This window comes from Pleurodeles waltl, chromosome 4_2 (genome assembly GCF_031143425.1).
Source record: "Pleurodeles waltl isolate 20211129_DDA chromosome 4_2, aPleWal1.hap1.20221129, whole genome shotgun sequence".
Lineage (NCBI taxonomy): Eukaryota > Metazoa > Chordata > Amphibia > Caudata > Salamandridae > Pleurodeles > Pleurodeles waltl.
Genome location: NC_090443.1, coordinates 52489505 through 52501984, shown reverse-complemented (window position 1 = coordinate 52501984; position 12480 = coordinate 52489505). Strand labels below are relative to the sequence as shown.

General features: G+C 49.8%; 1 protein-coding gene across 1 annotated transcript in view; it reads right to left on the bottom strand.

The window, feature by feature from the left end:
• Window positions 1-4839, bottom strand: part of C1QL4 (complement C1q like 4) — a 156504-nt gene extending 151665 nt beyond the window's left edge. The window contains exon 1 of the mRNA XM_069230619.1: window positions 2303-4839. Coding sequence (XP_069086720.1) covers window positions 2303-2845 — 543 coding nt within the window. The 5' untranslated portion in view covers window positions 2846-4839. The remainder of the gene's footprint in view (window positions 1-2302) is intronic.
• Between the last annotated feature and the right edge of the window lie 7641 nt (window positions 4840-12480).

The following is a 12480-nucleotide window of genomic DNA, read 5'->3' as shown; positions in this document are numbered from 1 at the left end:
GCACATTAGTAGCGCTAGAGTTGGTGCAGTTATGGAGCAATAGTAGAAGTACTTGCAAGAATGAACCGGGGGGAGGAACAGTGATGATGCAGTTTTACTCGGGTAGGGATGGTGGCAGTAGTGAGCAGTGGCGAGGCACTAGTGAGCAGTGATGAGAAACCATTGAGCAGTGAGGAGGCAGTAGTGAGCAGTGATGAGGCGCTAGTGAGCAATGATGAGAAACTAGTAAGCAGTGAGTAGGCCCTAGTGAGCAGTAATGAGACACCAGTGAGCAGTAATGGGGCACTAGTGAGCAGTGATGAGACCATAGTGAGCAGTGATGAAAAATTAGTGACCAGTAATGAGGCACACGTGAGCAGTGGTGAGGCACTGGCGAGCAGTGATGAGAAACTTGTGAGCAGTGATGAAGCACTAGTGAGCAGTGATGAGAAACTAATGAGCAGTGATGAGCCACTAGTGAGCAGTGGTGAGGCACTGGCGAGCAGTGATGAGAAACTAGTGAGGAGTGAGGAGGCAGTAGTGAGCAGTGATGAGATGCTAGTGAGCAGTGATGGGACACTAGTGAGCAGTGAGGAGGCAGTAGTGATGAGATGCTAGTGACCAATAATGAGACGCTAATGAGCAGTGATGAGACACTAGTGGGCAGTGATGACGCAGTAGTGAGCTGGCATGAAGTATTGGTGAGCAGTGATAAGACTAGTCAGCAGTGATGAGAAATTAGTGAGCAGTGATGAGGCACAAGTGAGCAGTGATGAGGCACAAGTGAGCAGTTATAAGACACTGGTAAACAATGATGAGACACTAGTGAGCAGCAAAGACACTAGTGACCAGTGATTAGAAACTAGTGAGGAGGCAGGAGTGAGCAGTGATGAGGCACTAGTGAGCAGTGATGAGAAGCTAGCGAGCAGTGAGGTGGCAGTAGTGAGCATTTACGAGACGTTAGTGAGCAGTAAATGAGACACTAGTGAACAGTGATGAGACACTAGTGAGCAGTGATGAGACACAAGTGAGAAGTCATGAGGCACTATTGAGAAGTCATGAGAGAGTAGTAAGCAGTCATTAGGCACTAGTGAGCAGTGATGAGACAGTAGTGATCAGTCATGAGACACAGGTGAGCAGTGATGAGACATTAGTGAGCACTAATGAGGCACAAGTGAGTAGTGATGAGGCACAAGTGAGCAGTTATAAAACACTAGTGAGCAGTGATGATGCAGTGATGAGACAGTAGTGGGCCACTGATGAGGCACTAGTGAGCAGTCATAAGACACTAGTGAGCAGTGATGAGACACTAGTGAGCAGTGAAGAGGCAGTAGTGAGCAGTGATGAGCAGTGAGCAGTCATGAGGCACTAGTGAGCAATGATGAGACACTGGTGGGCAGTGATGGGGCACTAGTAAGCACCGAAAAGGCAGTAGTGAGCTGTGATGAGGCACTAGTGAGCAGTGAGGAGGCAGTAGTGAGCAGTGATGAGACGCTAGTGAGCAGTAATGAGACAATAGTGAGCAGTGATGGGACGCTAGTGAACAGTGATGAGACACTAGTGAGCAGTGATGAGACACAAGTGAGCAGTCATGAGGCACTATTGAGCAGTGATGAGAGAGCAGTAAGCAGTCATTAAGCCGTAGTGAGCAATGATGAGACAGTAGTGATCAGTCATGAGACACTGGTGAGCAGTGATGAGACATTGGTGAGCACTAATGAGGCACAAGTGAGTAGTGATGAGGCACAAGTGAGAAGTAATAAGACACTAGTGAGCAGTGATGATGCAGTGATGAGGCAGTAGTGGACCATTGATGAGGCACTAGTGAGCAGTCATAAGACACTAGTGAGCGGTGATGAGACTCTAATGAGCAGTGAAGAGGCAGTAGTGAGCAGTGATGAGACAGCAGTGAGCAGTCATGAGGCACTAGTGAGCAATGATGAGACACTGGTGAGCAGTGATATGGCACTATTAAGCACTGAAAAGGCAATAGTGAGCAGTGATGGGGCAATAGTGAGCAGTGATAGGGCACTATTAAGCACTGAAAAGGCAGTAGTGAGCAGTGATAGGGCACTATTAAGCACTGAAAAGGCAACAGTGAGCAGTGATGAGGCAAAAGTGAGCAGTGATGAGACACTAGTGAGCAGTCATGAGACAGTAATGAGCAGTGATGAGGCAGTAGTAGAGCAATAATGAGACAGCAGTGGGACAGTGCTGAGGCAGTGGTGGCAGTAGGGGCAGAGATGAGGCAATCGTAAGTGCAGTGATGAAGCAATAGTAGAGGCAGCAGTCAGACCTTTGTTAGGCACAGTGTCCCTCTTACCTGTGTGTTCTTCATTAGATCTGCCCACATGCTGGTGCCATCGCCCCCCCTCATCAGCACGTGGTAGGTGAAGAAGTAGATACCCGGGAGGGGGCAGGTGAACTTGCCCGTGGAGGGCTCGTAGTAGTTGCCCACGTTGGTCACCACATCATCGAAGCGGAGCACCTCGTAGCCCTCGTGAGGTTTCTTGAGGCCGGCATAGAAGGCGATCTTAGGGCTGTAGTAGGAGGGCATGTAGCCCCCTGGACCTGGTCCTGGAGGCCCTGGTGGCCCGGGCCTTCCTGGCTCCCCGGGAGGGCCTCTCGGTCCAGGAGGGCCCGGTGGCCCCGGAAGTCCCCTTGTGCCCAGCTTGCCCTTTTTGCTGTGGCCCCCCTGTAGGTAAGTGGGTGGTGAGGCCAGGGCCAGCTCCTGGCTGGACTCCCCTGAGGTTTGGGGAGTGAAGGGGTCGCAAACCATCCTGCAGCTGCCCAACATCTCATAATGATTCGTGGTCTTTGAGCTGTGGACCAGCAGCGGAATGGCAATAAGCAATACCAGCACCATGGCCACGCCGATGGCCGCCCCAATCACCCGTTTCTTGCGGCTCAGTTTGGTGGCCGCCAGGGTGAGGAAGTTGTCTTCACTTTTGGAAGTAATGGTGAAATGTTCTCAAGGGGGTAGAGGAACCCCTATCTGTGCAAAGACTCACCCACTAGATGCACCACTTCAGCTCAGGACCTCCGGTGAGCGCCCCTCCGACCAATGACCTCTGAGGAAGCACCTCTCCAGTCAACACCTCAGTGGACCGTCAATGCAACAAATGCTTCAGCACTGGAACGCAACAGCCAAGAGCATCAAACCCCAAAGGGTTACAACTTTATTAAACGATCTCTATGGAGGACTATGGCAGTTGTTGGCTTCTAGGAGCACCTGCCAATGAAGCGCATCAACCAAGGGGCTGTGAGTACCTCCTGTCCAAGGATCTAGGATGCCCACCAGTCAATGACCTCCAAGGAGCACATCTCCACTCAGTGGCCTCCAAGAACCACCAGCCAAGGGCCTTCGGAGAACTTCGGTTAATGGCCTTTGAACAGTACTACTCCAACCAAGGGCCTCTGAGTGCCAGTACTTCTTTTCTTCGGCAGATGTTCAGGACTACAAGCTGCTGGGCACAGCCCATAACTCATGAAGAATACTGGCCAGAAACGTCTGGAAGCCGCCAGTGCCAAAAAGGACAAGTTCCACCGTAGACAGTCAGCAGCCAGGGTCTTTAGAGAGGGACGCACTCCACAGCCCTCTAGGGACCCCCAGTGACGCAGAGCTCCTCGAGGCTGACTACAACCCCGGAAGCGCTCGCTGACGGACACAGCCGAACGCCACGCTGATTGACGAACGAGCTCCGGGCACCCCCAACCTGTTGATCCCGGCTCCAGGCGTTAGAAGGATGCCACCTGCACGAGGGTCGGGAGTCTAGTCTGCTCCTACCCTCTAGGCCCTAGCCTAGAGCCTAGAGTCTAGGGGACCAAAAAGCCCCTTCAGCCGGGAGCTAACCCCTGGCTTATCTGGCTGCTCTTTCCCTGCGCCAACCTCCTACCCCGCTCCAATGTAGAGCACAGCCTACACTTACTGCCCCTTCTGTTTGGAGACCCCCCTGGCACTACCTACACCTCTCTTTCTGAAGGCCACCATGTCCTAGCCACAGTATTTGCAGCTCACCCCCAGCCTCTGCCGTCTGCTACTTAGAGAAGCCCGCCCCACCTGCGGTGACCACAGGGAACCCCTACTTCCTGAACACTTATTTCCAGAGAATCCTCAGCCTCAAGCCTCAATCTGCTCTTTCTTACAGGGTACCCCGATCTCCTACTCGCTGCCCCCTATGGGAACCCCTATGCCTACACCTGTTATTGATTACAGACGATACACAGCCCCTCCCTGACTTCTGAATGACCCACGGATGCCCAGTGCTCTCTCCTTGGTCGTACTCTAAATACCCACAGACACTTTCTGCCACTTCAGAGGACCTCAACCATTAGTTCCAGGTGACCTCTGACCCTACCTTTCACCTCTTCCCAGAGCCCCTCTAGCCTCTGCCTGCTCCTGCTTGCCGGGTCACCAACCCCCTAGCCCACTAGAGGTGTAGCCTGTTGCTGTTCGAAGGAGTCCCTAGCCCCTACCTACCAGTTGTTCTAAAGCAACCCTCAGCCCCACGACCCCTCGCTCACAGAGAGGTACTTGTGCCTTTCCAAGAGGACCTGCCGCCTCTGCAGGAAGCCCCTGCAAAACCTTTCCCTTAAAGGGACCCCGAGCCACTTCTCTCCAGACGACGCCTCGGCACCAGTTCCCGTTCCCTAACCCTCTCTTCTCGCCAGAGGACCACAACTCCGTCTCCCCAGAGGAAGCCTCGGTCCTGGGCAGCCTTTCTCGCAGAGGACCCGCCAGCCCCCAACCTCCGCTCCCACTCCTGCTTCCCAACAGGTCCCAGTTGCAAACTTTGTAGAACTGCACTTGCGCCGGCCTGTGGATAGACGAGGAAAGAGTGGTGCTTCGGGGGTCGTCCTGTGGCTCTCCCGGGCTCTTATTGCATGAGGGAGACAGAGCTCTGGATCTTAGGGGACTTTTCCTCTGAGCTCGGATGACAGGAGGTTCTGGAAGCTGCTGTCCTTCTACCGGTCAGTGATTCCTTTCAGATGTAGTCCCTGTGCCTCTACACTCCGAAGGTAGAGCCCGGCGAGATGTGGACCCCGTCACTCCGGTCCTTGAACGGTGGTTTCAGTGCTCTGATCCTCTGAGGGTTCCCCCTCAGAGCTCATATGAGGATCTGTCCGCGCGCTCGGCTGGAGCAGGTGTGTTCAGAGCTCTGATCTTCTGAGGGTCTCAGAGCTCTGATGGTACAGGTCGGGAGCTGCGGTTCTTCCACTTCCTCGCAGCTCGGGTGAGGTGTGAGCCCTTGAACAATGATTATTTAGAGTCCCCTTTTCCGCCTTTATGACGGTCCTCGAGGCTCTGGCGCTGAGCTCGGATGAGGGGTCTGGAGCCCTGTGAGAGCTCCGGTGAGGCGAGTGTTCCTGAGCTCTGGCGCTTCGGGGGTCTCCCCTAAGCACGCGGGTCTGGAGTTCTGGGTCTTGAGAGGAGCTCCCCAAGAGTTGGTGAAAAGAAGAGCCGGGAGCCCCGTTTCCTTGCGTCCTTCAGAGCTCGGGTGAGGCGCAGGTCCGGGGCACTTTGACGGTCTCCTCAGGGCTCGGATAGGAGGAGGGCTCCGGGCGGGTTTAGTTCTAAGTCAGAGCTCTGTGCGCAGGGCGCAGGTTCCTGGAGCCGAGAGTGGCGTTGTGGAGGGGCGGGGGGACTGTCAGTGTTGCCTCAAAGCTGCGCCTTCTGCCTCAGGTGACAACGGCACCCCGATCCCTCCGATGCCGTCTGCGAGAGGTACTGCTGGCTTCCACGCCCCCTTTTAACTTTGCTGCTTCACCAAAAGGAGGAGTTGGTCTCCTAAGCGTAACCCCTGTCGGTTCCCGCTCTTCGGAGCTCTGGTTCTGGGGCTGGTCCTGAGCTGCACTGATCGTTCTCTTCGTTCAGATCTGCAGTGAGTTCTGGAGCAGGCTCTGGGCAGATCTCGGTCCCTGCTTATTTTGACCCTCCCTCCAAAACGATTGCTCTGGAGAAGTTTGTGCCCTTCCACCTGTCGAGGAGTTAGTTCTCTTCTAGACTTAAAGATGTACATCTGGATCAGGATCTACTATCTGAGCTGCCCCTGTTCTTGCAGGTCCCCTTCTTACTTCTCGTTCTGGACTAGGCCCCCCGCCCCTGCAGGTCACCTTCTACCACCAGGGGCTCACTCCGAGCCAAGTTCTAAGCTGCGGACTGTTCTCGTAGGTCATGCTCTGCCTTCAGAACTGTGGTTCTAGACCAGGCTCCGGCGTGTTCTCCTGCGCTTATAAGCCTCTCTTTCCCTCAAAGCTCTAGTTTTGGGTCAGGCTCGGAGCACTACACCACCCCTGAGTGCCTCTTTCTTGCGGTAGTCTAGACGAGGTTAGTACTTTCAGGTACCCAGCGTTCTTGCAAATCATTTGCTTCCGGCCCTTCAGCTCTGGATCCGGTTATTAGCACCGAGCTACCCCGCAGCCCATCCTTGCCAGAGCCATCGGCCTCCTGAGTCCTAAGCAGGCTAGAGTTTCTTTCCCTTTTCTTGAGATGTATACATTTGGGCAGTTTCTGAATTTTCTGGACTTTCTCTAGGTCCAGCGTTGTAGTCCTATAGCCGAATCCAAGTCCTATCCCCCTTCGCGGGTGAAGTTCCGGGTCGAGGCTTGAGTTTTGACCCGGTCCCTGCGGTTCCTGGTCCGGAACTGTGGTTCTGGAGCACGTTCTGCGCCGCCACCTGTTCTCAGGCCCCTCCCTGACCTCGGAGCTCTTTATGTAAAGCAGGTTCTCGCGAGGGGGCTGCCTTCTCTGCCGCCGCTCGGCCCCACACCCAGAGCCCAGCTGGTGCCTTCACTGCCCTGGGCTGCTCCTGCCAGATCTCGTGGGTGTCAGCAGAGCGCGCGCAGAGCTGCTCGTCTCACCCCCTGGGGTGCCTGCAGTCGGCCTGGGCTCGGTGATGCAGCCTGTTGTGACAGAGCCTCCAAGACAAACCGAGAGCCCCCCGACGACGAAGCGACGAAGGGGCCGGGGGGTTGTGGTCGTTGAGGCAGCACTGTTCCTTCTTTCACTTATGTATCGAGGAGTGGGCTCTCACAGCCCTTTCATTTTTGCATCACAGAAATGGTACTTGCTTATTTTTTCTGGAATGCTCTCTGTTCATTTTCTATTTCATTTGGCACTTAATCCGTGCTCCGTTATTTGAGAAGTGGTCCTAGGTTCTGGCTTATCTTTGGCAATGACTATGCTCCGTTTAATAATTTGTTTCAAGGGTCCTAGGCCACAATGTTTTTAGGAGTTGGTCCCTGATCCTAGCTCTCGTTTGTTTAATTTGAGGAGTGGCTGTGCACTCATCTTTCCGTTAAGGACAGAGATCCCATCCCTCTCCTCCTTTATTTGAAAAAGGGCCTCCCTCCTCTTATTATTTATGTGAGGAGTGACGTCTGCTCTCCTTTCATTTAGTGAGGCGTTTTCCCAGAGCAGCTTTGCACATTTGTTTAATTAAGGATCTCTACTTTGAGGTATATATATATATATCTTTTTTTTTTGGGGAGGAAAGACTTCTGCGTACTTGTCTGAGGAGCGGTATCTGTTGTCTAGTCTTTCAACCGGGGAGCACTGGGGCGTGGTCTTCTTTCCCCTTCCCCTAAGGGCTCTGATTGGTGAATGCTCTTTTATGTGCACTTTCTCTCCACATTTATTTGAGTGGTCAGTTCAGCTCGCTTCTACTTTATTTCTTAAGCCGCCCTTGTCAGTTCCCCATTCATTTAGGGGGAGTCCTGAGCTCTCACCCATTTATTTTTATGCGAGGAGTGATTTATGTTCCCATTGATCATTTATATCTGTGTGGAACCTGTTGGTTCACAAATAATGAATTTGAGGGGTGGTCGCCTCTGTTTTTGTGATGTGTTTGAGAAGAGTTCCCCGCCATTCTATCATGGACTTGGGGAAAGGCTCCTACGTTCTGCACCTTGATTTGAGGTCCTGCCTTCTGCTGTCCCTCATTGGATAGATTGCAAAGCACTCACTTTTACATGCAAACTTAACAACAATCAAGTCTTTAATGGCCTGCTAATTCATAGGCCGCTGGGTTCTAGAGCCAACTTTCTATTATCATTAAATGTTTTTATGGAATCGTATGCCAGTGGTTCCCAACCTTTTGACTCCTGTGGACCCCCACTTTATCATTACTGGAACCTGGGGACCCCCACTGAATCATTATTGGAGTCGGGGGCCTCTCCATTGAGTCACTACTGAAAGTTGGGGACCTTATCTGTTAATATTACTTAATTTTCTAAGCAGTCGCGGGACCCCCTGAGGAGGGTTTGCAGACCCCCAGGGGTCTCCAGACAACAGGTTGGGAACCACTGATGTATACAGTTCCCTAACTTCACCATATTAGGCGATTTTAATTTTCACTTAGAAGATTTAACTTTTTGACCATAAACAATTGGCCAATAGTGCCACACATTCCACGGGCCACATCCTGGATGGTATCTTTTCTAGTAACCCTGACTTACAATTCAAAGCAGTGATGCCGTTAGGTTGGCCTGATGATAAGGCAATTAGCTTTACTTTAAAACTCCCAGTTGCAAGCATATAGTTAACAAGACCCCACAGATAATAAAATCCTGTTCCTGGAACAAAATCACCAAAATGGAATTTATTGAAATTCTAACAGCACCATAACCCACCCTTACAGAAGATTCTAATATAGCCACATCTAATTACTCTGAATTGATTCTTTCAGAAATTATGCAGGTACTCCATCTTAAGGTTTTTAAAAAAACATAGAAACACACCTTCAGCCTCTTGGATTCCCCCCAAATTAAAACCACTAAAACAAACACGCCGGAGGCAGGGGAACAAAAATGGAGAGAAAACTATAGTCCAGGCAAAAGAAATAAATACAATGAACCCCAAGAATACAAGAATTTAATAATCACTGAAAAAGCAAGTTATGTTAGTGAGACAATCAACCTAGCAAAAAATTCAGCAATAGAATTATCTAAAAGTCAAAACTCTCTCTAGCCCTGATCCTATTAATTCCATGGGATCTAATCAATCTTTATGTGACAAATTAGCTGATTTCTTTCAAGCCAAAGAAGTGCATTGTGAATTTGACTCTAATACCAGCCCATATGCTTCCAGGACAGAATTTTTAGGCACTTGGAACAGCAAGCTTCGCGACTTCCGCCTTCTCAAGGAAGAAGGAGTGATCAAACTAATTGGAGCCACCAAGTTAGGTGCCTCCTCTGACCCATGTCCCCCCAAAGTTCTTCATCACATAGCCGGCACAGTAGCAGTGCCCCTCACCAACGTCTGGAATGGTATCATCCTCTCTGGACAATTTCCCAGTGATTGGAAAAAGGCATCTATCCTTCCTCTGATTAAAAAACCCTACCTCAATCTCAATGATGCAAAAAAGTTATCGCCCCATCTCACACCTTCTGATGCCAGCAGACATTCTAGAAAAACATCTTTATATAGGACTTTCAACCTTCTTAGACAAAAATGAGTTTCTGCATGGTGATCAATATGGTTGTAGAAAAAACCGTAGCACTGAGTCTGCCTTGATATTCGCCACAGAGGAAATCAGATCGATTGTGGACAGAGGAGGGAAGCCTGTGGTGATCCTTTTGGATCTAGCTGCATCCTTCAATACAATGAGCCACGCTGTGTTAATAGATCGACTAGCAAAGATAGGTATCAGCGTGTCGGCGCTCGATCTGCTCTGTTCCTTTCTTACAAACAGAGAACAAAAGGTCTCCCTTTGTGACCTTACATCAAAGTATTTTTCACTAACCTGTGGTGAGCTCTACACTCTTTAATGTTTATGTAGCACCTTTAGCGAGGTTGATTTGTTCTTTTGCTTTTTCAACAATCTCATATGCAGATGACATCCAAATTGTGGTGTCAATTGCAAAGACGCTTCAACGGCTTTATGAGAGTAGCTAGATGGATGAGAGACAAGTATCTTAAATAACATTCAGAGAAAACTGAGGTTCTGCTGTTTGGGAAAGACATCTCCTGCTGGAATGCTTCTTGGTGGCCCCAATATCTGGATCCCCTTACCTCTCCCATCCAGAAAGTTAAGAAATGGAAATAATCTTCAATGCAAAATTAACATTTGTGGGTCAGATTAATAGGATTATTTTCTCTTGCTCTTTGCTCCTGAAAACCTTGAGAAAGCTTCTCCCATTCACTCCTTTTGAACTCCAGAAAACCATAATCACAACACTTGTACTGTCAAGGTTAGATTACTGTAATGCCCTGAATATGCACATTCAGCAACATTTTTTAACAAATTACAAGTTTTACAGAACACAGCAGCTCCTCTCCTGATAAAAATTCCCAAATTTAATTCAGTCTCTCAATCATTAGTGGAGCTAAATTGGCTCCCGGTCAAGAAGCGAGTGGTGTTTAGGGCACTTTGCATGGCTCATAAAACCCTACATGACACAGACCTAGTCTAACACAGGAAGAAAGTTGAATGGTATATACCTAGGAGAGCTCTTCAATCGTCTGCATCCAAAACTGTAGTAATTCCCAAAATTACCAAAGCATCCTGGGGTGGCTGAAGCTTTGTCTCTTCCAACTGTAAATTATGGACCATGATGCCTTGGCATCTTAAAACCCAGTCTCATTTTACCTATTTCAGGAAACTATTTAAAACCTGTCTTTTCTCATCCACTCTCCCCTAGTAGTCCACTGTTGTAATAATTTTGCAGATGCTAGCGCCAAGATGCCTTTGGGCATTTGTGCGCTTTATAAACAATATCAGTTTTTTAAGGGGTGGTCTCCACACTCGCCCTCCATTTATTTGAACAGTAGATTTTTTTTCTCATCTTTGGTTACTTGAGAAGTGGTCTCTGCTCATCCATCCCTCATTTATTTCAGGATTGATCTCAACTCTAGCCTTACTTATTTTATGAACTGCCTTTTCCTTGTGTTCCCTTGCACGGTCACTCTGCTCACTGCTCTCTTGCACCAATTTGAGTTTTCTCTTCTTTCTTGCCCTTACCCACTCTAACTACTCTCAGTCTCTTATTTGAAAGGTATCTCCACTCCTCTGTTTCCCTACTTCCCTCTTGCCTGCACTTACTTAAATGGTTGGTTGTGTTTAATTAACCCCATTTCATTTCCTCCTCCTCATTTGCCCCTCCTTTCTGCCTCCTCTGCCCTCTTCTTCCCTGCTTTACGTCCCCTGATTCTTTGCCCCTCCCCCTTATCCTCTGACCTCTGCCTCCTGTTTGAGAATAAATTCCTGCTGCCCTGCCCCACCATCTCTCTTCTACCATGCTAAACTGCCCCTAAGATCCCTCCCCACCAGTTCCGTTGTTGTTATTTCCTCTGCTCGCTCTTCTCTGGCCTTGCTCTCCGCTTCTCCCCTCCTATCCTGCTACACTGATGTGCTGCTTCCTCTGCTCTTTCTGCCATCCTAAGTATTGCCCTGGTCTCAGTGCTTAATTGGTGCCAGTGTTTTCTGGTGCTCTGCACCTGCACTTATTTGTCAACATCAGCACTTATTTCTGTGAGTCCACCACACGGTGGCATTGTCTGTCTATTTGTTCAGAGGAGCACATCGGCAGACTGTTTAAAACGTCAACAAATGCAAAAGTTCATCAGGGGTTGTGCAATGAGTAGAACCAGCATCTACCAGCTTTGCTCTTGGAGTCCCACAGTAAAGTTCAGCACCTGTAAAGTCTTGGTTGAGGCGAACCCTGAGTTTAGGATCCCATGCTCATTGGTGCTAGCGAGCACCACAGGAAAAAATCATTGTTGGTTGGTGCTGTTCTGAGTCCTCGGTCGCTAACCTAAGAGCACCTTCCTTTTTTAAAATGTATTTTGTTTCTGATTTATTAACGGCGAAATTCACCTGTGAACACCTTGGTGCTAGTACTTAAACTGCCTGAAAATTACTATTCAAATATTGTAATTTTTTTAGGCCGAATGTTGAGGCACAGGATGAAGCCATGACCTTGGCAGTGTTCTAAGCTTCACAAATAGGTTTTACCTTGTAGTTCCAAAAGCATGCTGTCCGACAGTTTGACCGTGGCCACCAAAAAGCATCTTCCACAGAGTGACACATGACCTCTCTGCAGCCTTTGACACTGTCTGCCACCACACACTCTGCACACGCCTCCACAACATAGGAATTCGCCACAAAGCCTTAGACTGGCTTACCTCCTTCCTCACTGACCGGACCCAGAGAGTCCGCCTTCCATCTTTCCACTCCACCGCTACCAAGATCATCTGCAGAGTCCTCCAAGGGTCCTTCCGAGGGTCCTCCCTCAGCCCCACACTCTTCAACATTTACATGATCCCCCTAGCCAACATCCTCCGATCACACAGAATCACTATCCTCTCCTACGCAGATGACACCCAACTCATCCTCTCCCTCACCCGCAACTCCACCACCGCCAAAACCAACCTACACACTGCTCTCCTCGACACCGCCAACTGGAGGACAACTAACCACCTCAAGCTTAACTCCAACAAAACCGAGATCATCATCTTCGGCCCCAACAAAACCATATGGGACGACTCCTGGTGGCCCACCG